Raw genomic sequence first — 27,745 nt, forward strand, 5'->3', positions numbered from 1 at the left:
AATTAAAAAAATGTGTGATAAGTAAAAAGTATCCACACACCCCTACATAAATGGGTGAAATTCCATATGAGCCATGGCTATTATGGCATCCATGCGGATCTGCCCCTGGTCTCAACAGTGATGTTTGCAAAAAAAAAAAAAAATCACTGCTTAATCCTAAAGTAAAAAGGGGTTTTGAGTTTTTTCCCCATGCATTGGGGGAACAAACATTGATCGATGGTTGCAATAATTTGTGGAGATAATATGCTTAAAGTTAATTTGCAAACATAATGCCAACATGTTGAAGGTTTTCCATCAAGTCAGCTTATTGCATGCCGTCTCCATGCTGAAAATAGTCAAGCATAAACATGTCCCAATTTTTGTTCTGGTTTTTTCGACCCAACTTTTTATTTTTATTTTTAAGATAAGTTAGGAAGACTAAAATTTTAAATTATATTTTGTAGACCACGTGATGCGGCAGATGATAGTTGGTCACTTTTTAAAGTCATAATTTATCCATATTATAAGTTTATAGCATGAATGGAGTCATACACAAAATAATATTCCGGTACCACAAAATAATTTTTTATTTTTTAGGTCATTCAATATGTTATAAATTGCTATCACAAAATAAATTGGTCTTTCATTTAGAAATTGACTCATATGTACTACCAATGGACAATTAAAATATCACAAAATTCAAATCGAAAAACCGCATCATCATCCATTTGTGGTTCTAGTGTTCCACTATGAAAGGCGCAGTTTCCGAGCGTTAATTAGGTGACAGAGTCATCACAAAACTCTTATACAATTTACTTTTCTTTTAATTAAACCAAGCTATATAGAGATCATTTAATTGCGATCATGTTAAGAAGCTTTTGAACATTTATTTCTTTGCTTACCAAAATTAATTGGAAAGTTATTTTCACACTCTTATTTTGTGTATTTACATTGCTTTTATGTCTTCATGCTCATTTGATCCGTTCAACTGCTGAAAATTAGAAATACAAGAGCGAGTAGAGAAATCGAAAAAAGTGTGAAAATTGACATCCAAACTTTTTTCTATGATGCTACTCTTCTGTAAGTGATGCATTCTCTTGGTGGGGAGAACTTTCTTCTTGATCTCATTCATCTCGGGTTGAAACCCTCTTCCTAGTGAAGCTTAGAATGTATCAGCTATTGGGTTTTTTCCAGCCCATGATAAGTTGTCCTACGTCTATAAGGAATTATAGTCTTAGAGGATTAAATTGTTTTCCCAATTGGAGTTGTTTTCCCAATTGAAGTTGTTTTCCCAATTGGAGTTAGTTTCTCAATTGGAGTTAGTTTCTCAATTGGAGAAAAATTCATAACTAGATTCCAATAAGGATTAGTAATCCTCATTGAAGACAACCTTTATTGTGTCTATATATCGTACTAGTATGAGGAGGAGCAAAACAATAAATTGTATACCACTCAAGGGATTAGAGTGAGATAATATTGTAAAGTGTGTGCGATAGAAAAGAAAAGAGAGTGTATTTCTTGTTCTTGTTCTTTTAGGTTTTTCGTCAAGTCATAGTTCTAGAGATTTGGCAAGATTATTGGTTGTACTCATTATTGATATAGTGAAAGATTGTTGTTGATGTCCCGTGGACGTAGGCACATATTGCCAAACCACGTAAATTCTTGGTGTTATTTATCTTGGTTATTTGTTTTCGATTTCCAGAGTTTGTTCTATTTTTTCCATTCTTAAACGTGATATTCTTAACATCAACTTGTCTAAAAACAAGTGATTTTAACTCTATTTCCACCTTCCACACTTTTTTTTTGGCTTCTAATTACCAACTATATTGAATAGAAGAGCAAATAAAATGAAAACACATGCAGAAATCACACCTCAAAAACAGTAGTGCTCAAACAAAAAAAAGGAATAAAATTTGTTTTCTAAAACAATTAAACATATAATTTAATCACTAACGTATGCAAGAAGCATGGGAATTGGAAAGTGGCCAACAATTTTCAGAAATATTTCTTTTCTTTTCCTCTTCATCTTCATTGAAGAGAGTTTCTTTATGCATTATTCTTCCTAAAAAGATGGTGGCAGGTTTTAAAATCGAAGAATAAAGGTCAAATTTAACATATATATTATTTGGAGAATAATATTAGTTAATGAGACAGATGACGCTTTTTGTAGTGACGAAATATGCAACTTTGTATTGATTCAATCCTCACCGATTCTTCTTATTTCTAACGATTAAATATCTAACCAACTAATGTTATTGGTGTACTAACAAAATTTTTGTTAACGAGCGTACATTTTAGACATCAACTAATATTAAGCGAAAGATGCTTCAAAAGTTAAACTAGAGAAATATCATTATCTATCAACATAAAATACCTCGTGCCATCAATATTAGTCAGATCAAGGAGTTCATTTTGAGTTGTCAAAATGGTTTTCGATTTTGATGAATTTTTGCAGGGTGATTTATGCATAAAAAATGAATGTTCAACGGTCGAATTATTAAAAGTCATTATAGATTGAGCACTACTTGTTGTCTCTCAAATAAATTTATTTAAACAATCCCTCAACGAAATACGACTAATATATAGTATACGTGTTATCATAATATAGTTGTACATATGTATAATATTAATAGGTGTTACAAGTACACTTTTTTTTAAATACATAAAAGTGTTACAACTTCACTTGTATTATGAAAATACATATATTAATGATTAATTATAAAAAAAAAGTATGTTATGCACGTAACTATATTGGACAGAAATATAAAATAATGGACAGTTAAAGAGAAATTTGCTAAAAAAAAATAGTTCGAGTCATTAATTTACAATAAAAATTGGGAAGTTAAATACCAAATTCAGGAAATATTTGGGCAATTTACTCTTATTTTCTTTGTTATAAAAGAAAGATTAATGATATTCATACCATATTTTTGTACTATATTTTCATACCACCTTAGGTGGCATTTGATGTGGATAGCCACTTCATTTGAATTAATTAGATTTTTAAATTTAATTCATTATTTAATAAACTAATAATTAAGAAAAACTAGTTAATTAAATGATGATTATGGTATACGATGAGTCTTTCTCCTTCATTTCCTTGGATTTTGCAAATTTTTCAAATGATGTGGTTGTCCACATCAGATGCCACCTAAAGTGGTATAGAAATATGATATAAAAACATGGTATGAATAATATTACTCTAAAAGAAATTAGGACATGCACACCTTAATGTTTGACTCGGACTGGACGCGCCCAACCTGCCCGCGTGGGTGACATATGTTGCGCCTAACAGAAGTCTACCTCGATCGTAATCCATCAATTAATCCTCTAATCCGGCCTTTTTAGTGGGATTACGAGTCAAACTGTGGTTGCTCAAGGCTGTGAGAGATTTTTCAATGTTCCCGTCACACGAAGTGGTACATCATGTGTCCTTATATAAATGGTGGGTTATGTGTGTTAAAAGGTTAATAACTTAAAAATTAAAATTTTCAACCACTTACATAAAAACACGTGATGTATCATCCGTGTTTTCGTCACAACTAAAAATTTTCTCAAGGCTGGAAGCTTCCATGCCCTCCCGGTCGAGATATTTTTTAATGTGACCCAGACAAGGGATGGTACACCACGTGTCACTATACAAATGGTGGGATATATGTGTTAAAAAGTTAATAACTTAGAATATAAAATTTTCCACCACTTATATAAAAACACGTGATGCACCACTCATGTCATGTTCCGATCACAATGAAAAATTTATCCTCCCAGTCCTCCAAAGGCAATCACAAAAGATTTTTCATATTAGTTTATTAATTTATATGTGTATTTTTTTAACAATTTAATTATGGGTAGTACTATCCAGACACTCATTTTTATCTTTCACACATCCCCTCTCAAATTTTTTCCGTCAGATCGAATTGATTGAAGAAGATTAATGAACACAAATTAACAATGATGTGTGGAAGGTAAAAATGGTGTGCGAATACCCTTGCATTATGTGTGTTACAAAATAGGCGTTTCAGAGTTATTCTGCTATTTTCTAGATAAAAATAATACTCTAGCCAATTTGACCATACAAAACTTGAGCATTATTTGAAGGTTAATTCACAAAATTATGTATCCTAAAGGGCCGGATTATCGTCACTTAGTACTATAATCTAGTTGTAGTTTTTTCCATTTTATTATGGTGGTTTAATACCAATTATGAAACATATGTTTGGTTTTTCTTTGCATAGATATGCTTCTACTATAAAAAAGGCGACCCCAACCTAACAAAGCTTCCCGCTTTGCAAGGGTCAGGGCCAAATTCCTCTTCGGTTTGCGAGTGTCAAGGAAACCTGTTGTGAACAAGACGACCCCAAACCAACAAGACTCCCTTTGATATGCTTCTACTATTATTGTGAACAAGAAAGCCAAATTATTCTCTTGCTCCTAAACGAAGCTTGACTGCAAATGGATTAGTTTCAATGGTTTTTTAAGATGCAATTATTACCTTTGTTTCTTCTAACCCACTCATGTTTGTGTTTAATTAATCTTTTTGAAGGTCAAGTTAGTAGTAACTAATATAGCCTCCATACTAGAAAATGACCATAACTGATGGAGAGATTGGAGTTGGGAAAAAGAAAATGTAATGGTTTTTTAATTGAAATTGCAGTATTAATTAATTGTACGAGGCAGGACCATAATATAATATATATTGCCGTAACTGGAATTTTTCTCGAGGAATTGGTGCGCATTTTCTTATTTAAATTAATTTGTTTTTGTGTGGTGATCAAAGATTTCAAAGGCTAATTGACCCCTTAATTTTTTAAGGACAAGGGCCCTACACCAATTTCCTCTTATTTGGGGAGGGGGTTGAAAACTTAGGGAGCTGAAAAGTCTTAGTCTTTAGCATATCTGTTTAGTGTTTAGTGTTTAGGGTTGGTAAAAACATTTGTGATTACTGATGTTAATAGTCAGAGAGAAGGAGATTCTATTGGATTGGGATTTAAATTTTAAACTCAGGTACTTTAAACATGTAATAACTTGGTGCCACTAAACCAAACGCAAATATAGCAGATGATGCTTCACTACAAAAAAATTGCCTCTCCATGCTTTCCCGACGACAATGCTGGCAAAAAATTTCGTCGGGAAAGGTCAAATTTCATAGTGGATGGTCATTTTGGCTTTTTAGTTTTCATAATTTTTTCCTCAAAAGCAACTTCTCCTTTTTTTTTCTTTTTTTTTTTTTTGTAGTGGATAACCATTTCGATTTTTACTTTTTATTTTTATGTCAAAAATAGAGGAAAAATACATCAAATAAATGAGGGTCATAGAAGAATTGTTCGATAGATGTATAAGATACGTATAACCCAAAAGAAAGATATTGATATTTAATTGTTCTTCTTTAAAATCACGGACTTTATAGCCATATTTCATATGGATAGTGCTATTCACCCATTCTCTTTTTACTTCCAACACACTCACTCTTGTTAACTTTTGTTTATTGATCTTCTTCGATTAATTATTTGATCTGCAGGTCAAAAATTAAGAGAGATGTATAAAAGATAAAAATGAGTGTGTGAATAGCACCATATATTCCATATGTCTACAATCCCTTGGCGTGATGATTTTGTTGTCCGACTATTTGTATGGCCAAAAAACAGTCATCGGTCTAAACAATATGAAATCGAACACTTCCAGTAACATAATAAAAAGAAAAGCATACTTAAAAGAAGAAAGAGGGTATTAGATCTTATGTAATATCCAACGGTTTAGATTTAGTAGCACAAACAAAGAATATTAGGTTTGGTCAAAATAGTACAACCACCGTACTTGTGGAGGTTTTGACTCGCACACTTTGGACATTAATCATAGAGAAGCATCCTTCAAAACTCTTTTGCTTTTGGACTTGTTGGATCCTTCAAACTTAATTGAAAAAAAAGAATTAGTGTAACACTTTAATTTTAGAGTAATGATAGGGAAATTAAATTTGTAGACTAAATTAGTAAATCAAATGAGGTGTCACCAATAAAAAATGAGCACGTTTATTAACGATTAAGTAATAATTAAATTATCAACTTCTACATCATTTAGTTTACAAAATTTAATTTTCTTAACATTACTCTTAATTTTATAGTGAGCGCTTTTATATGTTTATGTTCAGTGATATAAGAAATTAAGCGGATCTTGGCGTAAGGCAGTATACTCCTTCACCCATGTTTGAATATGTATCTCCATAATTTAAAAACTCGCTAAATGGCTAATATTAATCAAATAAACTCATTGATTGACTTGATTAATTGAGAGTTTAAATAAACAGATTATATTGCATTGACTGGGGACGTTCATAGTGATTGAGGGGGTCGAAGACCAAGGAGTGGGTTATTTATTAGTCAAAGCATTATTCTTACGACTAGATCCAATCTCTTGATCCTTACAAAAAAAAAAAAAAAGAATTTCACATTTTTTCCTTCAAGAACGAAGAATTAGAAAAATCCCATTAATGACAACTTTCTCGAAACTTTCAGGAAAAGCATGAAACACAAGAGACTCTCGAACAGTACGATACCTCCGTACCCCATAATCAAAGGGTCGATCTCTCTTAAAACGATGATGGATGATGCTAATTGAGAGTGACTTACTTTATTAAAACAAAGAAAAACAACCCCTGATTTTTCGTCAAGAAGAAGTTTCCAAATGACTTTCATCACCTGCTTTTCTGTCGGTATCTAATTGACAAAGTCCTTAACCCCCAATTTACATTCAGTTGCGGACACATGGATCGATGGAAATATATTTTTACTTATTTATCTTAGCAATTAGCGTTGCTTAATTTTCAATTCAGCCATTAGTCATTTCCTTAGAGCGTAAATCAAGCAAAAAAAAAAAATAAAATAAAAAGAATTGGAATATTGTACTTGAAGGCTGTACGATGCATCGAAAGAACGTGGACCGTAAAGCAATGAACTTTCCACCAGCAAAAAGTCAGTTTACAGTTCAATTGATTAGGACTAATTAATTTTTTTTATTCTCTATTTTGATTGTTTATAAGGATATTTAGTTGCAGCCCGTACCACACGAGAGATGACAAAAAACTCCGCGGAGTTCGGTATGGAAGACATTAAACGAGTATGAGGTGGGTTTAGAGTTTGTTTTGTTTAAATTCGAGTCAGATATGGAACGGTGATGATTTTTTCATTCTTAAACTCAAACCTGACCGGATTATATATGTATATTTATATAATTTTACGAATTAGTATTAATAAACACAGAAAAGTATGCGGTTTCACGTTAAGTATAGGGTTTTCGTCTTTAACCCTAATCTTATCCCCCATAATGCATCTACAGTTTCTACCATAACTTTTATGGAGAAAATTTTATTTTATTTTATTTTTATGTTAGCACAAGGTCATGTACGCTTTTAGCTAGTTACTTATGTTCTGTAGAGAGCATTAAGTCTTTCGACATGTAATGAAGAAGTGATAGGTTGGTTCACGGGTGCGAATTTGGAGGTTCATTCTCCTGCGGGGGCGGGGGTGACGGCGGAGAATCCCTGTTTAAAAATGGATGCGATTATGGGGCAAATTAAAATACAATAGAGGTGGGGGATGGAGGTGGCACTGCCAACCCCAGCCCGCCCCGCCCCGTTGCCAGCCCTATGTACCACCTACAAATGACTGTAGTCCTAAAAACTCACATGATTCAAACCATCCTCGTCTTGTAGAGAAAAAAATAACGTAGAATTGTTCTTGTCAGATGGTAAAGGTAACTGCTGAAAAACTAAAACATGATACGTTCAAAGTTTATAATTTGTTTTTTATTTATAATTTACAGAGTTATTTTGTCACTCCCTACCATCACATGCCAAGAAAAACTATGCATAAACATGGTTTTTTATTGAATGATAATTATTACTAAGCAGCATCTTTGCTTTGCCACTCAAAAGTTCAAACCCTAGCTAGCTATATCTATATATGTAGTTCAATATTATTCTGCAAAATGCACATCAACGTAACGTAGTACACTGGTCCAGGGTTTTGGTTCCTGCAGGGCCCACCGCCTACTTCGTTTACGTCCCTCCAAATGGAAACCTTTACGACCAAATAACAGGAGATTATTGACATGGAAATGCAAAAGCAGACAATACTGGGAGAAAAGAAAGGTAGAGAGCAAAGATGCCATGAGAATAATTGGCTCTGCTGCTCCTGCTCAAGATATGAAGGCCTCACAGTGCTTTTTTCCACATCACTAGGAAGATGATTCTCGGAAGTAGGCATGGCCCTTGTCCCAATCTTATAGATAACAACTTATCTTTTATAGTATGGATACACTGTTACCGTAACGTTCTGCATCAATAATTAACCTATATATATGAGTTTTTCTCCATACGTAGCGTATACCATTAATACGGAACGTTACAATAAGAGTGTACATGTACCATGTAAGTTGCTCTTGGGAGAAACTCTTTAATTTACCCTAAACTGCAAAATGTTTTACCAGGAAATCAGAAATGTTCTTGGTGCGATAACTGTGAAGTCCCTACTTGTAACTATTTTGCAGAGTTGATAGGGATTGGGCAACCCACTCACTAAGTGGGATGAGCATTTCATGAGTATTCCTTCTGACTACCTCTCCCTAGCTACCTCCACTTTTAAGAAGGTTATCTGGAGCTTCCTTGGTTACAACCCTCCCCTGGAAATTCACATGAAGTTGAAATGAGTACGGTTAGCAAACACTAAATTTGTTCATCAAATGATGCTTTTGGTCGATTCGAACTTAAGTTATTAAGACTTCTTAGTGTTCCTAACCTTCAATAAACTGATGTTTTCAAAACTTTATTTGTATCAAATGAATAATATACTGAACGCGTATACTAACATATTATTTAGTGAGCAAATCTGATGACTCTAACATTATCGTGATTCAAAATTTTGTATAAAACTAATAGATTTTGAGCTTAATCATTGGTTAGTATAATTTTTCTGTGGTTGTCTGGTTGGAAACTTATGTTCCAATGAAGACTTAGTGACCCTCTTCCTAGGACACGTGAAGAGTAAGATGTAGCAAATTCCAAATTGGGGTCCTCTTTTGAAGACTTAGTGATCCTCTTGAAGTTGACTTTGTAATAGGACCTTGATCTAATTGAGAATTTTACACAACTGCCATGTTTACACACCATATTCAGCACTAATCTACACTAAGGGGAAGAGAGGATAATTAATATAAAACGCAGTGTGTTGAAGAAGAAGATCATAATTAACCACTAAGGTAATCCACCACTTGCTAAAAACTATATTAAAACTAAGTACAAACAATATTCAGCATTAATCTACACTAAGGGAAAGGAAGGAGAATTAATTAGGAACGCATTGCGTTGAAGAAGAAGGTCCGAATCACCAAGACAATCCACCACTTGCAAATAACTACGTTCTTAAGCCCTAATCATATAGTGCATATATATTTTGAAACATGTTAGATTTCACTTTCAAAAGATCATCACTTGATTAAACCATTGCTGCTTTTAAATTTAGGAGCAAAAAGAAGACAAGAAAATGAATGGATTGATCCCAAAGTATCTCCCCATCTATATGTAATTAGATGGGTTATGGAAAACATTGCACACCATGAAAATTGAATGTAGCTAGAGAGATGAACAATTCAATCATGGGACATGAAAGGAGATGTATAGGTGATAAGAAGTTGGGCAAATATTTGATGGGATCACATGGATGAATGTGAGACACCAATGAAAGATGTCCTTAGCCTAATGTAGGTAGCAGACCACACTTGGTGGTGGGAAAGTGTACAAATGTAAAGCATTAGATTTTTGTATTTGGAAAAGGCCTAAGCTCATGAAATGTTTCCAACTATTAGGGTACAAAGATTAGAGCACACAAGGGCATACACCTAACCCTAGCAAGTTAGTGGTGGAGGGTTTTTGGCATGTGAAGTTGTCACAAGTGCAGAGAAAGTTGTACACAAAACACAAGGCTGGCGACATTGAAAGATTTAGGACCATTGCCTGTGAACCGACCTTTTTGTTATCTTGTAAGAATCTAATCCTACCCAAAAAATGGTGGAGAGAGAGAGAGAGGAGGTGGGGGGAAAGTCATGAAATCCATGATTTGCTTGCGGAGAGTCCACAAAAGAAACCCACTAAAGAGATAAAAAGTGGAGGATTTGTTTAGGCTTTTAGCTCATGGAGCTTTTCTCTCTCTCCATAGTGGGATGGTGATTGTGAATAAGATGGTTTTGAGGTCCCAACTTTGCAGCAGCAGCAGCATCGTCTGCATAATTATAATCTCCTGCAACTAAACCTACACAAAGTGGGAAAAAGACCCACGAGCCTTCTGTTTTCTTTGCATGTGAAAGTCACCAGTGTATACATATACATATACATATACATACATATATATATATATATATATATATATATATATATAATTGTGTGTGTGCGTGCGTATGTATATATACATAAAGTGGGGTGTCTGTTATTTCCCTCAAGAGTCATTTAATTTATTTCCTCCAATCTTATTTGATACTTGTATAAATAGCAATTGCATTGCCTTTGCCTTCCTCATCCTTCCAATTTTCTTGCCGACTGCCCATTTCTTTTGTACCTATAATTTTAGGTCTTTTTTGGAACTTTCTTCCTTAAATCTTTTGTAGCATGCATGCTGATGTTATGGTGCTCCATCTGTTAGAATTTCCTACACAATTAGCAGTGGACCAGAGCAAATAGTGATCCACTTGACCATCTCAGGTCAAAATTTGTACGCGAGGGGAATTTTTTGTGTAAGTTGATGTTTAAAGATGATAACTAATTTAACCCAATAAGAGTTTTATAACTTTTTTTGTTTGTGACCTAGTTTTGTTTTTGTTTGATAATGTGACCAAGTTAGAATATGGCATGTTAGTTTGAAATTGTAGAAAATCAGAATTTGAGAGACTCGTTACATGTAAGGAGTCAAACAGTGTTAAAAAATGTAAGTAGTCATTCTTCCTTACAGACATCAGAGTTTGAGCAACTCATTACATGTAAGAAGTCAAACAGTGTTAAAAAGGAAAACGCTGCCATGCTATGTTATATGAGTTAATCAAACCCGAAAAAAGGGGGGAAATTTTGGATATTCAAAGATTTTGAATAAAAATTCAAGCTTACAACACCAAACCATTTCTTAAATTCATATATTTCCATGGGGCAGCTGGGGGCTCAGAAATTGCAAGACTAGCTGTTGGTTATTGACTTGTTGCCCGAGTAAGAGTTGAAAAAAACCAAAGCAAATGCTAAAGGTAACATGATTCACCATTTGAGCCCCAAAGGCTACTTCCAGTATAATGATTAATTCTGTCAAACCATCCACGAAATACAGTATATAGATACTAGGACTAGCAAAATGGGAATTCCGGAAGAAAAAATAAAAAAATTACGCGTCAACCCCTCGAGGATTTACAAATGTGGAGCAAGTAAAAGAATTTCAGCAACAAAGGACTCAAAAAATCGGGATCATAAACAGTGATCCGGACTCCATCAAGTTTTCCTTCAGGCAGTGAAGCATCTCCGCCATCAGTTTTGCCGCCAGAATGCCAAAATCAACTTTCAACCATTGGTTCGGGGTCAGATGATGGTTCTGTGAGAGATGGTTGTAGGAGAGATCTGTTGGATTGACGTACAGAATTGAATAGAATGTCCTTGATAACCTGAGCAAAAAGAAATAAGAGCAACTCTGTTAATTAAGGACAAAATGGACGTTACCCACTGCACAAAGCAAACAGAGGATATATGGAGATTGGCACGGCCAGGGGTTACCTGTGACATCAGACCATGCACCTGCTCGACAGTTATCTTTGCGCTGTCATGAGTAATTTTGGCAAGTTGGGATTCTTCCTGCAAATTCATGAAGCCATTCAAATTCAATCACCAGCTATATGGGTAATACGCAACTCGAATGGTGGTTAAACAGTAACAAGATTCTCATTATGTAACATTCTTCTCTCAATCCCAAACCTGTCCTGCACAGGAATGAAATCACCCAGGCATGCATTGTTACATTATCTGGATCCAAAAGGCCTCTATATGGGGACAAGCAGGACCCACATAAAAAGGACAGCAGAAGAATAACTATGGGTGCTCTAATTCTAAACAGTTGAATTTGTTGAACAAAAAAGTTCTCTATTTTAGTGAGTGCAGGCAAACAGAAATCCATGGCTGCTAAGTTTTAAAACAGAAATCAATGTTGCAGAGAAGATTCAAAAGTGCTGTATTTTTGTTTCCTGGTTTCTTTTGTAAATATAATAAATAAATAAAACTTACAAAAGACTGTTTCTAAGCTGAGAACAATAATCAAGAATAGAAGAAACAACACAGAGGTAAGTCCAAATGATTCTTTATCTTTTTGTTTTTCTTCTTAATATCTACAGATATCGGTAACATCTATTTATTAATTTGGTTTCATGAAATAGAGAAGAAATATAATTCAACGAAAAGGGATAATGACGTCATGTTCACACATCACATTTGCATGTATATCTACAAGCATAGTCATATAGAATGACGCAAATAGTAAAGGTGTGTATTTGACAATTTGTATAGACTACATGAATATAAGGAGTGGCGCTCTGTGTGTGTGTGTGTGTATGAGTAACAGTTATAGTTGTACGGGTCAAAATCCATATAAAAGACGGTTCTTCTAAGTCAAATGAGCGAGAAACAGGGAAATGGGAAGAGACTTACCTCTCTCTTTCTTTGTGGGGGTGTAATTAATGGTCCAAAGCGAGAATGAGCCAAATGATTCTCTGCTTGCTCTAGCTTTTCAGCTGGCATGATGCAAAGGACACAACTTAGTATTCAGTAAATAATCTATCAAACAGGTACGGAAAATACTTGAATAGGAAATCTGAGACGGGTAAGAAAGTACCTAGATCAGAAATTTGTCCAGCGACATAGTCTCCATTACCCAATAAAGGAGAGGAAGAAAGAGTATTCACCCAATACTTGTTCCAAAGCAGGTCCAAGAGGTGGGTGTCAAGAGAAGACTTGAAATAAGTGATATCCAGAGAATAATACTGCATAAACAAATACAAACTAAGTTTTAGACCCACTACAAACCAAAGTTCCGCATAAGAACTCTAGAATAATAACATTATAACCTGTTTACAGTGAACACCAAAGTCCTCAATTTTGTTCAGTGGAATGGTCTGATACTCAGAGACGGGTTCATCTGGAGGGATATATCCTTTTGGGTACGTCCTGAATGCACCAATGTCAACTTTTCCAGCAGACACTGTCCGAGTTGGATCAATAACAACAGCCAAAAAGGGCTCCTGATATTGCTGGTTCAGCATCTGTGTTGAAACATCAATACCCGAAAGCCAGCATCCATAACCCGGATGAGAATGGTACCACCCAACCACATTCTCCAACCGCCCCGCCTACACAACAAAACGCTCAGTAAGCGCATTAACCTTGCACAAATAGAACTAATACATGGACTCCAATACAAGAACTCAACTCGACAAATTACAATAAAAAAATTGAGAACTATATGTATCACAAAAACCTTAGTAAGAATTCTAGCAATTCATTTTCTCAGCAACTTTGTATAAAATAGGGCTATATAGACATGTATTCAATGTAATAGTTTGCTCAGAAGCCAGCTCTAGAATTTAGGATTTTACAGTGGCACAAGGGTTTTTCCATACCACATTGAACAATTTTCACCAAAGCAGCAATTCAATGACGCAATAGCCCAACAAAAACAGCAATTAGGGTTTCTGAAAGCCCAAAAGTTCAAGCTCTGAACAATGAAAAATACTAATAAATTCGAAAAAATAATCTAAAAAAATCACAGACCTGCTTGTTGGTCTGGGAGAACTCCACCATGTACTCATACGCATCGGCCTGAGCATTAACCCTAGTCTCAGTCCCTTCAACCGGCAAAGCAAAAGCATCCATGACGATAATGGCGTCGCCGTCGGTCTTGCCCTGCATGAGGCCCATGACCTCGATGGTCCCGCCAGAACGGGCGTGCACCACCATCTTCAAGAGCGCGAGGGCGGAGATCTTAACGCGCTTGAAGTAGTGGGGGTCGTTGGCCCAGGGCTTCTCCTGCTGGAACTTGGCCTGCGCTGCCTCGTCGTAGTAGAATATGGCGTCGGCCTTCGGGTCCGCCTTCGGCTTCGCAACGCTCGGCGGCGTGTCCATGGGGGTTATGTTGTTCTCGAGCTCCCATGTCTGCTGGGCTAATTGCGCATCCATGGTGTTTGTGAAAATGTCTCTGAGAGTTTGATCTTTGATGTGTAGACGACAGTGATTAATTTTTTGGGCAAGTTTTAAGGGTTTAAATTTTTTTTTTTGAACAAATGCTTTAAATGTTAAAGAGAAAGTGTTCACATATTTTAGTGTAGATAATATTTTTTGTTAAAAAAAAAACTGTTAAAGAGAAGGGATCGGTGGAATCGAATCCGCCGCATAAAGTGATTACTTAAACCACTTTCAGACCATTTGTGCTAAAATAAAAAATATTTACTTCTAAAGAACGATATGTTACTTTAAAAGTTTAAACTAATTTACAAAGTAGAGATTTGGACTTGAGTGTTCAAGGAGTTGCACTTCCGTTCTAGCCAATGCAACTACGCCTATGTTTGTTGGAGCAAAAGATTATTATGAATTGTTTTGTTTATTACAATTCAATGTAGCATACTAGCCTAGAACTTTTAATCAATTCTTTGCACTTGCAATCGCCTTTTTGGTTAACAAAGGGGGTCAAAGCCAATTAGTGTAAATCATACGAAGGTCGAGAGGTCCCAGCAGTTTCAGACACTTTAACAATTGCCTACAAGGAGGATGATGCTCGGAAGAGATCCAACCGAGATCCAACGATAAGCTCGAATTAGTCAGTTCATAAACAGGAAAATCATTACAATTGCAAGGTTCAGCAGACATGAGAAAATTAGGAACACTACTCAAACAGGTGGTTTTCACACTTACAATCAACTAGGAACACTACTCTTAAGTCAAGCCAAACGTGGGCTAAAACCCGTGGCGTGATTCCTACCCTGTTGACCTGGAACCCAAACAAAACAAAAAACACTTGCCAAATTACATGGGTTAGTACGAAATAAATTACACTGTAAGGTACGATTCAGTGTTATTTGCCCCGCGACCGGCCTCTCCTGTTGTTTCTGGACAGTCTTCTTCCCTTCTGCTTCTCCACAACAGTGTCAGTCTTGGCTACCGGGCTTGGCTGGGTCAGCTCCTGTGATAAGTCATCGGGCATGCTATAGCTGTTTTGGGAGCCACTGGCAACAAAATCATTGTCCTTTGTGACATCGATATAAGTTTCAATCAGTTCGTGGACCTCAACAGTAGCTTCATTCAAATACGCGCCATCGTTTTCCATTGTGCCACCAATATCATTTTCGTTTTTGTTGGTGACCTCGACGGTAGGTTCATTCAAAAACTCACGGATGTCATCTAAAGTGAGATCTGTAGCAGCGATCTCATGACTTGGGCTGACTGGATTACTTTCCCCGTTGAGCATGGCGTTTTCTGCTGTATTCAACTGTGCAGACAAACTGAAACAAGGAAAAGCCAATGCAATAAGATTATGCAGATAATGCAGCACCAAAACAATGACGTCAGCGACCGCTTACCCAGCTACTGAAGAAGGGAAACCATTTGCAGTATAAGCACTTCTTGATGCAGTCACTTCTGTCATCGAGCATGTTGCATCGTGTAATTTTGAATCTGGAACTGAAAAGTAAATTGAATATAAATACGAACGCCTGATGCACAACCAAATGCCTAGTCAAATATCAACTACTATTTAACAACCGAAGTTCAAAGATTTATGAATGCCAACTTTCAGACAGGATAAATTATTCAGTACAAAATAGAACTACGTCACCCAAGCAACATACATAGACCTCCATCCAAATAAAACAATGACAATCTGGAATTATATTACTTGCTGACACAAAATGGTGAGAATATCATGCATGGCACGTCAAGTAAAATAGTTTTAGGTAATAGCTCATATTATTCCATTGGAAATGAAGAACACGTGAGTTTAACTTGTCCTCCCATAGTATCAAGTCTTTTGAATAAGTCCTAGCTGAATAAAGTGTTTACATTCTGATTTTAAAGCACATATTTAGCAATGATATACCACCGAACAGTAAATACACAGTTCGCACTAGTTATTTAGCCAGACAAACAAAATTCCTTTGCAGCATATACATATTAATACAATACATGTGAATGCCCAAATGGCCAGTGCAACATGAAACATATAACCTGTACAATAACAACACAAATGTGTCTGCTTAGTGCTTATATAACCCAAACAACTACAGGGTCGAAAAAGTTCACCTTGTATGGTTCCTCCGACCACTGGATTTTGTTGTTCAGACCCACTTGTGTCCTTATGTCCATCAAAATCACCACCACCAGCATCACTGTGATGGATAAGTGGATTTGAATATTATAAGCCAAAACAACTATCGACCTTATCGGGTACAAAAAGGCAAAATAAAAGAGGAGGGGGCCCGAGGGAAAGATCAAAATCACCAACCCAAACTAGTCACAGTACAGAATGGGAGTTAGGCACAGCTTGGCCCTTGTATCAGACATGCTCAACAATAGTAGTTACTGAGTTACTACAAAAATATGTGGACGCTAGAAAATGAAATATCAACTATTACTTACCCATTTTTAAGTTTTATTTAGAACTGCTCCTCAAACACATAAGCCGTGTTATTTGGAGACAGAGTAGACATTACCCGATAAGTATTGACATGTCTTATCATGTTTTGTTCAGATGACACCCTTAATCAAACTACAAGTTGACATGCATAACCAACAACTTTAGGTTAACTACAAACTGATGTTTAAAGAATCATAAACTTGCTGTTTCAAATGGAACCTGTATTCTAATAACGATTTTTGTATGCATTAAATGATTTGTGAAGAAGCTATAAGAATTAGTTGACGGAAGTTTTATTTGGCTAATTAAGCTACAATTGTGTGAAGGAGCTAACCTTGGAGCGGTCTTGATATATTCAGATGCCTCGAGTCGTTGTCCAGAGCTAAACATCTCCTCTAAGGCATTCTGATTACCTATTCGATAGATAACTTAGTGAGTAAAAGATGAATTAGATGGTATAATATACCCATATATATGCAGTAATATGCACAATAAGCATGATCGCTATCCATTGGAGAAAGATAAAGTGAAAATTACAAGAAGCATCACCCTTGCCATCCATAGAAGCGGCATCTGAATCCTTCACAAAAAGAAAAGAAAAGGTTATAAAAAGATATCTACTAGCTCAATCTTTATCAGACTTAAATTGAGCTTAAAGAAAATTAAACAAACCATATGTTAGTAGTCAAATTGCAACAAAATGATATATATGCATAAACAGTTCTGGTGAATTTCTTCAGAACTGATAATTACCAGAAGTGGCAAATCTTCTTTCTGCAATCCATACTGTGTCTTCTCTGAAACTGAAAGAGCAGAAGATGAGTTCTGCATGTTAGATTTCCAATATTTTAATTTCCTTGTACTCTAAAAATTAAAGGGGATGTTATTGGCTCTCCAAAATGGTCACCTTGCACTACTTTTTTGTTCATTTTTCTCTAAACTCATTTTGGTTAAAGTGTATTTGGAAATTGTTAAGACAACTTTTTTACTGGTTGACCTAAGAGAATGAGAAACCCTATTGTGTCTTTGCCAAAAAATGAAACAGAGGTCCCACATGTTAGATTCCTATATGTTAATTTCCTTGTATTCGAAAAGTTACAGGAGAGTGTTATTGGCACTCCAAAATATTCATTTTGCACAACTGTTCTCCACAATTTTTCTCCTTTCTTGATAATATCAGTTTCATAGAAGTGTTACTAATAATTGTATCAATAAATTTTGAGATTAAAATAATTAAAGAACATATAAGGGAGGAGTGTGAAGACTATTTTGGAAAGCCAATAAGGGCTCCCATAAACTATAGAATGATGCAATTTATTCATCTACTGAGGACAAGATTATTGGACTAAACCAACAAATTTACTTCATGCCAGTAAGAAAAGATACCGTCAGAGCCATTGGACACAGTTATTCCTAAGGACAAGTTCAAATTCAAACCTATGGCATATTTACAATTGTGAAGTTTATCTCCCACATCATCTTCTCGTTGGCCACCTGGCAAAGAGCCCAAGACACTTCTTTTTTCTAAAGCAGATGCAGACCAATCAATTCTGGTAGAAGGTAGGGACCTCAACAATTCTTCAGTTGCCTTAGATCGCACTCTTCGTATTTCCTCCTGAATATTCCAGGACCCAGTAGCAGGGGCGTCCCTTTTCAGCTGTGCATTAAAATCAATTAGCACAATCATATCAATAACCAGAGGCATTCCCTAATTTCTGTTTCACTCACTTAAAACACAGATAACAGAAAGAAAGAAAGAAAGAAACATGTGAGGTTCAACATCAACGTCCAAGGTTTTACTTATTAAGTTGCATTTTTCTTAATAAATGGCCACTACACATTTACGGGTCAGGATCGTTCACATGCAAATCCTATGGCTCCCTATTGTGCAACATGGAACTGTTCAACATTTTCCACCCTACTCAGATTTGGAAATCAAAAGCTCCTCCAAAAGTCAAAGTGCTTGCGTGGTTAGTGGCTATTGGGAAGGTCAACACCTGTGGTCAAGTTCAAAAGCGAAGGCATTTCATTTGCATTTCTCCTCAGCGGTGCAGTTTGTTAAATCAGAGGAGAAGAGTGTTAATCATGTTTTTCTCCAATGTTCTCACTCGATACAGCTGTGGTGGAAATTGTTCAAGGAAGTTAGAGCAAGAGGGTTATTCCAAAGGGATGTTTTGAGCTTCTAAACACCAAGTTTGAGGCTTTAGGAAAAGGGAAGACAGCTAAAGCTTTGTGGAGCTGTTTGGCGTTGGCAGTTTTTTGGAACATTTGGTTGGAGAGTAATAGAAGATTTTTTAAGGATTATAAGGGAGTGGAAGTAGAGGAACTATGGGGTAGAGTTAGATACCGGGCATCAGTTTCAAATGACTTAAGGGATTATTCTCTTTCTTATATAGTGATGGATGTGTTAGCAGCCGTAAAATGAATTTGGTTCAGCTTAGTTAGTAACTTAGTAGTAAAGTGGTCCTACTTGAAAGGTCTTGGCTAGTTTTTCTAGTTGGCAGATTTCTTATCCACTTGTTGTAATTCCTTCTATTGTTTTAGTAAAATTCTGTAGTTTCTTAAAAAAATAAATGACAAAAAATTCTGTCATGCTTCAACATGTTCCCAGATGTGAGTGACAATGCCGTCATTGGACCCAACAAGTTGTCTTGACACGTGGATACCCACTCTACTCCATCTTTCTAGGTTAATGTTTGGCTTGTTTGCCAAAATATTAAATCACTAACTTTTTCAAGGGTTTCCTGCATTTTACAACTTTACAAACTATCCTTGATTACAAAACAAGTTATTTTAACCTTTTCAATAATGTTCGAGTCTATAATCTAAATCCTACCTGTCACAAACCCAAAAGCAAAAAAGATATGCCGAGAAAATTTCCAAATGGTACCTTGGATGTAGGCGCAGAATTGCCACCAGTTGAATATGGGGTTTCTTCGTCGAAATGTTGCATCCCTATTGATGACGGAGATCTCAGTTCTCCATGCTTAATAGAAGGAGATGCCCATGAAGGACGTGCCCGCATATACACTTTGGCCACATCCACTGGTGAACCACCTTCGTCTTCACCACCCTGCACCAACAGAAACAAATTGAAAATGTGAACAAGGTAGTATTCTCCTTTTCTTTCTTAGAAAACATACTGGTATACTGAAAAGTAGGTACACTGAAAGTACTAAATTGTAATACATCAGACTTTGGTGTCTCAACAAATTGCTAGCATAAGCTCAAGGAGAAGGTATATCATATATCTTCAGTGTAGTTTTCTTTCATCAAAAGATTAGAAAGCTTACAATTTCTTATTTGATATAAAATGACAACTTATAGAAGATTTCATCCCAAAGACAAAATGCCAGACATGAGGAAGAGACAGAGAGCACATGACACCCATGATATAATACCAGGAGGAAGGAGCACTGATAGCCATGATTTAATACCAGAGGAAAGAGCACTAACTTGAGGAAACATGAGAGAGCTCAAGGTGTGGGTTCCATGATCCAAAACTGGCTTTGAAGTTGATCCCAATCTCTTCTCACTCAACCATTTTTTTGCCTCCATAACAGGAGACTCTACATCTGCAATGCAATTAACACCAAAATTCAAATGTCGAAAATTGGTAAAATTTCTAGACCTGTAACCGTAACCACTTTCACTGGCAACTGTTTTGTTAGGTGTCTCACCTGGTCTTGTATTCTCTGCATCTTCAGCATTTGTAAAACCTACAACTCTTGATTTAATAATCTTTATTAATCTATCACATTCTTCCCTGGTCAAAGGCAACGTTGAAGTCAAATAACTGATTAATAAGGATAAAGAATAATCAGCAGAAAGGTTGCATGATACACAACATTTTATGGAAACCTCTCTTGTACACAGATTTCAAACCAAAACAGTACATAAATCATACAAACATTATACTCATGGTAAGGTGCTTAAATTGATGACAAGGTCAATCATCAATGACTCAATGCAAGTCCTAAACTTAAAGTGTGAACAAACACAGCTAAGCATAAATCCTTAAGAAAATATTCTAGAAATCAAGGTTCAATAACCTGAGATTCATTGAAGTAGAATAAGAACTTATAGAGCTCAATGCAGGAAATAAATTAGGATATTCTAAAGACACAAACAAATGTCTAACAAACATTACAAGTCTAATATAAGAAGTGGAAGAAGAATGAAGCGAGCAATAACCAAGAAAATCCAAATGTGAAATATAAAAGTATAATCTTTCATCTTGAATAGCAAGGAGCTGCAGCATTACCTCGAGAAGGTCTCCTTGATAAGCAGTTGTTCAATTACATGCTTGTTGTCGCTCTTCCCTAGTGTTGATGGGGGATCCTTCCCAAGGAACTTGATCTCTTCTGATGTCCCATTCCTCTAATTCAACAACAAAAATCAGCATTGCATGTCTAATACAACAAAATGAAACTCCCAAATCTAAGAAAAAGTGGTTTTAACTACAGGCACTTTGTTACAGTTCAGAGTCCCAGGACAGCCCTGAAATTTATCCCTCTCAAAATTCTTGGTAGGCCCATATCATTATCATATCCTTTTCTTACTCAACTAAATCGCTTACCACAATCTTTTCCATAACTTTAATTAACCTATTGGAAGCATCCTTAAAGTTCCGCCTGCACTGCTATAAGAAATTACCACAACCACCTTTATATTCTTTATCAGCCCCACAACCCTAAACTTTTGCACCCCGAGTATACAAATTCTAAACCAATTTTCTACAACCTCTGTTTTGAACCATAATTCATGATCTAGTCTGCTAGAACCCACTACACGAGTGAAAGTACGCTCATGCTTCCTAAATTCGTGCATTTATCAATGGGCATGAAATTACTGTTTAAAACATCTAGTACAACTGTACAAGTTCTTTCAAGTGCTGAAAAGAATAGCACAATTATAAGCATAATGATGCCTTCAACACAACAGAACAATACAACACGTAGAACTATTACCTTATTCAATCCATCATCTTCCTGAGTCGAGATATCTTCATCATCATCATCATCATCAGCCCCATCCTCTGAAAAAAATAGACAAGAACTCTAGTAAAAGGCCACGAAAACCAACAGTCGAGCATTCTATTTTCTTCATTAAAGCACAAAACTTCCATACACTTCATATATAAAATAAACCGAAATCTGCAAAAACTTGGGTAATTCGAAAAAAAAAATTGCCACTGTATTTTAATGATCTCCAAAATTCGAAGCATGTAGCACACAATTGGAGCGGTAAACAATCTCTAATTTTCTTAGCACCAAAACCTAATACACCTACACATGCCACATTGTAACTATCGGAACTGAGTACACTATCGATTTCAGGCATTCCTACTCTGAAATTACCAGAACATAGACAAATTAAGCTTCATGCAATCACTGTAAACACATACAAATGCAAAATTAGATTACCTGAAGAGGAAGAAGAAGATGAGGAAGAGTCAGGACCAAAGACGGAGGAAATAATCTTCCCGGCACCGCTGGCAATCTTACGAGTAGGCGAGTAGATGAGCCTGGAGAACCAATTAGGGTTTTCGGGTGGTGCGGGATTGACCAACCTAGGGCGGTCGTAGGGAGTCCTGGCACCGGCGGACCGTCGAGGACGGACAATTTTCCCGCCAGATCGGGAGACTAGGGCTCGGCGAGATCTGGAAGTGGTAGCGGTGGCGATGGTGGCCATGGTCGCTCTCTCATGTGCGTGGAGGCAAAAAGGGAGGGAATGGAAAGTAGATAGAAGTCCGTTGTGGAGGTTAAAAATGGGAGTTGGGAGTTTGAGTGCGCTTTTGGCAAAATCTGTCTCTTCAGAAAATTCTATTCGTGGAGGTTTGTCACCGTTATTACTATTTTTTATTCGGACCTACTATTTTTTATTCTTTTGGATTTTCAATTTTGAACCCTTTACTTGAGTTAATTGTTGTTGTACTCATATGTCTCAAATAAATGATTTGTCTTTTTAGCAAGGTGATAGTATTAGTGGATTAGTTAGTTATTATTATTATTTTTTTTTAAAAGGATAATTGGTGGTAAATTATAGTTATCAATTCTTTTCGGTCCATTCCTTTCCGGGGATGGGCATTTCAGTTTTTCACTGACCACAAATCTAGCTTCCACACCAGCAGCGAGTTTCGAATACAAAACCTCTAGTTTTTAGTTTTTAGTTATTAGAGGAGACTGGTATTTGAATAATAAAAGACGTATCTTTTAGCACCAATACACTACTTTCTATTATTGTGGTAAAACATCATTTGCATATAATAACAATTGAGGTGGATAGGAAGGAGGATACCTCAATACTTGATATGGCATGTATATGGTCAAGATTTATTAATCATAATTGAAGTGGATAAGGAGGTGTACCTGAGTGTTGTTCTTCGATTTTGGAAAGAGATGTGTTTATTAATTAACTCAAATTATAATATGTACTATAAGTACTATAGTCTAATATAATATATCAACCATATCAGTCTTTTTTATCTATTTATTAAAATTCAAACTTAAGTGTAAAAAAAAAGTATATTAGTCTAGCACTTTAACTTTTTTTTATAAAAACAGCCTAACACTTTGACTAAGACCATATTAGTATATGCTTACCTATTTTGTATGTATGAACACTGTATGTTTTTGTGGTGAGAGTCTATCGTTTTTTTGTGTGATAAAAAAATAAATTAAAAAAGTAACATTTTTTTCACCAATAAAAGGGTGAAAAAATTAAATTAAAAATAAAAGTTATACCAGTGATTCTTAAAGAAAATTACGATTTTGCCTAAAGATTCGCTCCCTGGATCCCGTCCGTTTCGCTCTCTTCTCCTGATCTGTCTCCCGTCCGTTTCGCTGTCTCCCTCTCTGTCTCTCTCTCCATCCATTCGCATTTGTCGTCCCCTCTCTCTCTCTGAATTTTGGGTTTTGGATTCTCTAGCTTTCTGGGGAAATTTATCTTTCCCCCTGAAACACAACGAATCCGCAAAATTCCCAATCGCCTCCACATCTCCATTGACCCCTTCTTCCAACAATTTCAATTCCCGATCAATCTAGAATATCCTCTTCGATTCGACTCGGGGATGACGCGGGATGCTTTGCTTCAATCGCCACCGCTAACCCGGCCTCCGCCTCGCGAGAGACGCAGGGTCGGCGAGGTGGCAGGCGGCGCCGCGGCTGAGTGTGCGGCGGTGTGCTGCTGCTGCCCGTGCAGCGTGATGAATTTGCTGATACTGACTGTGTACAAGGTCCCGAAAGGGATTTGCATGAAGGCCTTGGCCCACAGGAAGAATAAGCGGCAGTGCTTGGCGGCCCACAGGAAGGCACTGTTGCAGCCCAGGCCCAATGGGCTCGCCGGCGGCGGGCTTTATAGCGACGACGACGACTTCTTCAGGAAAGCGAGCAGTTACAGCGACGGCGACGGCGACGTCGACGACGGGAAGGGGAGCGAGGATGAATCTGAAGCCGCTGAGTTGTTGGAGAAGGAGATATGGGACCGGTTTCACGGTGCCGGATTTTGGAGGAGTGCTTCTCGGATAGATTCGTGATGATGAATGTCGTCGTTCTTGGGACTCTAATGTCGTTTTCGTGTGGTTATGACATGTTGGTGAGGACTGTTTTGCAAATTGGTCTGTCAGTGATTTGTAATTGTGAATTTTTTTTAGATTATTGAAGAATTTTAAAAGAACAATAAATCTAAATTCGGGTATCATTTTGGATTTTGAGTTAAATTGGCATATGATATATGTAGATTAAGATAATTGGTCGAAAAAGTGTATCTGTTTATTTCATTAAGTCGGGAATGATTCCAACTTGAAATTTATAAACATTTTGTTTCACTTTTTTGAGACGACCATTTTATTTTAATGATGGTTGAAAAAGAGTTTGGGTATCTTTCTTGTGAGTGTGACATACAAATCCAGTCATGCTCTAGACATTCCATGATTCAAACGTCCAAAGTGTTGGAACAATATTCTATAAAATAAGACTGTTTGAGATTGTGCTTAATGTTATACGAAACTCAGGTGCAAGTCAATGTTGTGAGGATCTATCCATACATATTTCGTACATTAGAATGAGTTTCCGATACCAAAATGAAACGCCTCCTCCCGCTATCAAGGAGGTAGTAGAAGTGTTCATGTCACTACTACTAGATGGTTTGAGGACAGCTTTGCCAATTAAATACAAGTAATGAAAAATGTTTTGGAGTAGGAAAAATCTCAATTCCTCCCTCCAACAGCTACACATGTATTCCCTTTTTACATTGAAAAAAATATCTCAAGTTCAAATGTTTTATTTCCATCACTAGAAAAATCACGAGAGCAAACATTTAACGCTTTCATGATATTGGGCCTCAAACACGTGAGCCCAAATATGACTAATGGGCCAAAACTCAGGCCCATGGGGGTTGAATTTGGGATACGCCTTCCCTGAAGCTGAAGCTTGCGCAATCAAACACCTGGTGGCTGGTGGACGACACTCTTCTCTTTCATACACCGTTTCAATTTTCACCAACTGCGAGCCGTCGCACGTTTTTCTTTGATCCCATAAAACCCACCCGCCGCCTCCTTCCTCCTCCGTCGTATCCCAAACCACAGAGAGAGAGAGAGAGAGAGAGAGAATGTCAGGGCTAACATGCAACTCTTGCAACAAGGAGTTTCTGGACGACTCAGAGCAGAAGCTCCATTACAAGTCAGAATGGCACCGCTACAATCTCAAGCGCAAGGTCCCCTCTCTTTTTCTTCTCTCCTTACAGCTTAATTTCTAGGGTTTTGCTTTGCTTTTGATGTTTTTTATTCGATTTATTGCCATTTTGAGATGGGAAATCCGAAGGATAGGAAATTCCCAAATGCTGGATTGAGGAAACGAATTCCAATCTTCTGGAACAATATAAAGTTCGTGTTTGTTTGTTCGTATCTTTGATTCCAAACAGATGTTTGAAAATTTTGATTGCTGATTGAATTCTAGACCTGCTGATGTTGTAATATGTTGTTTTATGAGCAGTTAATAGTGTATGTATGCATTTCTGATGAAACTGAGCTGAATATGTATTTAAATTCACTATTTCCGTTTAGTTATTATCATGTTCATATAGGATGATAGATTCTGCGTAATTAGTCGTTCCTTGGTCTCAATTCTTGCCACTAAGTTTGTAGCAATATGCTTGTATTTTGAGTTTTTATTGAGTTAAATTTTGATTGATTATGCATTATGTTGTTTTGGTACTACTCAGTTGGCGAAATGTTTTCGCTTGATATGTTGTGATGTGTTATTCTTGCTTTGTGGTTTACCGGCCTATTCAATGACGGACATGTTTTGATGAGCTTTAATATGTTATGAAATTTTCTTGAAAACAATCAGATAGCTGGGGTTCCTGGAGTGACAGAAGCGTTATTTATAGCGAGACAAGCTGCACTTGCTCAGGAGAAAAACAGTTTGAGTGAAACCCCGATGCTCTACAGTTGTGGTCTTTGTGGCAAAGGGTATAGAAGTTCTAAGGCTCATGCTGAGCATCTCAAGTCACGAAGTCACATTCTGCGGGCCTCCCAAGGGGCCAGTGAACAAGAAGAGAAGGCAATAATTAGGCCGCTTCCGCCTCGTGTTGTTAACAAAGCTCCCCCGAAAAGAGAGGCAAATGATGAGGAAACTGAAGAAAGTGAAGATGAGTGGGTGGAGGTTGATCCTGATGAAGATTTGGCAAAATCTTTGACTGATATGAATGTGGATGAGCATGCATCAGAAGAGGATATGGATGAAGATGATGACTTTGAGGAGTTGGATCCAACTTGTTGCTTTATGTGTGATCTAGAGCACGATACCCTAGAGAGCTGCATGGTTCACATGCACAAACACCATGGATTCTTCATTCCTGATATTGAGTATCTAAAGGATCCAAAAGGCCTCCTTACTTATCTTGGTCTTAAGGTACCGAAACATGTTCTACGTTCCTTTCCTGGATAAACTTTTTCCTGTTTTGGATTTCTCTTTAGTAATTCGTTGGCTGTTCCTGTCTTACTTTTCAGGTTAAAAGGGATTTCATGTGTCTGTACTGCAATGATAGGCGCCATCCTTTCAACAGTTTGGAAGCGGTTAGGAAGCATATGGTGGCCAAAAGCCACTGCAAGGTACATTATGGCGATGACGACGATGAAGAAGAAGCTGAGTTGGAAGAGTTCTATGATTACAGCAGCAGGTTTTGTCCTTCCCATACGTTGCGTTTATTTAATTCTGTTTATGGCTATTTGGTCACGTTAATGTGTTCTAGGTATTACTTTGCTTCTATACATGTTGGAATATCTTAGCTGAACTGCTCTTCTCTCGGTTTTCAGTTATGTGGATGAGGCTGGCAAACAACTGGTTGTATCCGGTGATATGGCCAACAGTGTAGAACTTGGGAGTGGTGGCTCTGAGCTCATCATTACTAGAAGATCCGATGATGGTATATCATCCAAAACACTTGGTTCCCGGGAGTACTTGCGCTATTATCGCCAAAAACTGCGCCCATCACCTGCGAATGGTGCCGCTATTACAGCTGCATTAGCCTCAAGGTTTGTGGGTCTTGTCTGTAGTTTTTAAAAAAGAATTTGGATTGAGTCGATTGATGCTTCCCCTGTATTCAGCATAAACAATATACAAAGAAAACAAATCATTTGACAGCAGAATTGTTTTCTTATTTTCAGGTACAGGAGCATGGGGTTGGCAACAGTGCAGTCAAAAGAACGAATGGTCAGGATGAAGGTACTGAAGGAAATGAGGAGATCGGGAGTGGAGGCAATGCGCAGTAAGATGGGAATGAAAAGCAATGTCATCCGGAACCTACCCAAGAACTGCACATATTAGTCCTCAACACCTCGTATCTCTGGGGTTGAACGGGTATCGATATGTGAGCCAGAAGTTTTTGATGAAGTAGTATCTTGGGTATTCGTTTGAGTATTCATAGCTAGCAGGTGGCAATATTTTGTTTGCATGAACTACAATTTTACCAATTAGCAATGTTATGCAAAATATTATGGCGTGAAAAATGGATATGCGTATTTTAATGCAAGTCCTCCTGCTGCTTCCCTTTGCAGTATTCATTTCTTTTAAATG

General features: G+C 36.8%; 4 protein-coding genes across 5 annotated transcripts; 2 read left to right on the top strand and 2 right to left on the bottom strand.

Annotated features, from left to right (window-relative positions):
- Positions 1 to 11,245: 11,245 nt before the first annotated feature.
- On the bottom strand, positions 11,246 to 14,494 carry LOC103456101 (COP9 signalosome complex subunit 5b-like). Its single transcript, XM_008395736.4, has 6 exons — positions 13,814 to 14,494; positions 13,111 to 13,392; positions 12,879 to 13,026; positions 12,695 to 12,777; positions 11,771 to 11,848; positions 11,246 to 11,661 (listed from the first exon to the last, which is right to left on the bottom strand). The coding sequence occupies exons 1-6, from the start codon at positions 14,216 to 14,218 to the stop codon at positions 11,554 to 11,556; spliced, it is 1,104 nt and encodes a 367-aa protein (XP_008393958.2). The 5' UTR covers positions 14,219 to 14,494; the 3' UTR covers positions 11,246 to 11,553.
- Positions 14,495 to 14,842: 348 nt separating this feature from the next.
- LOC103456104 (protein KAKU4) lies at positions 14,843 to 22,686 on the bottom strand. 2 transcript variants are annotated; one of them, XM_008395739.4, is made up of 13 exons: positions 22,094 to 22,686; positions 21,638 to 21,705; positions 20,932 to 21,047; positions 20,348 to 20,433; positions 20,124 to 20,242; positions 19,558 to 19,740; positions 18,105 to 18,324; positions 17,421 to 17,470; positions 17,217 to 17,247; positions 17,002 to 17,080; positions 16,334 to 16,419; positions 15,616 to 15,715; positions 14,843 to 15,537 (listed from the first exon to the last, which is right to left on the bottom strand). In XM_008395739.4, exons 1-13 carry the CDS (start codon positions 22,359 to 22,361, stop codon positions 15,111 to 15,113), a joined length of 1,833 nt encoding a protein of 610 aa, XP_008393961.2. In that variant the 5' UTR covers positions 22,362 to 22,686; the 3' UTR covers positions 14,843 to 15,110. The 2 variants fall into 2 exon arrangements, with proteins under 2 accessions (XP_008393961.2, XP_008393960.2); XM_008395738.4 differs by having other exon boundaries at positions 17,205 to 17,247.
- A 1,053-nt stretch (positions 22,687 to 23,739) lies between these two features.
- LOC103400217 (uncharacterized) lies at positions 23,740 to 24,204 on the top strand. Its single transcript, XM_008338876.2, has one exon. The coding sequence runs from the start codon at positions 23,740 to 23,742 to the stop codon at positions 24,202 to 24,204; it is 465 nt and encodes a 154-aa protein (XP_008337098.2).
- A 956-nt stretch (positions 24,205 to 25,160) lies between these two features.
- On the top strand, positions 25,161 to 27,735 carry LOC103456105 (zinc finger protein 622). The gene is made up of 5 exons (NM_001293952.1): positions 25,161 to 25,382; positions 26,018 to 26,581; positions 26,680 to 26,849; positions 26,986 to 27,204; positions 27,337 to 27,735. Exons 1-5 carry the CDS (start codon positions 25,278 to 25,280, stop codon positions 27,494 to 27,496), a joined length of 1,218 nt encoding a protein of 405 aa, NP_001280881.1. The 5' UTR covers positions 25,161 to 25,277; the 3' UTR covers positions 27,497 to 27,735.
- Positions 27,736 to 27,745: the final 10 nt, after the last annotated feature.

Source organism: Malus domestica, chromosome 15 (assembly GCF_042453785.1).
Source record: "Malus domestica chromosome 15, GDT2T_hap1".
NCBI lineage: Eukaryota > Viridiplantae > Streptophyta > Magnoliopsida > Rosales > Rosaceae > Malus > Malus domestica.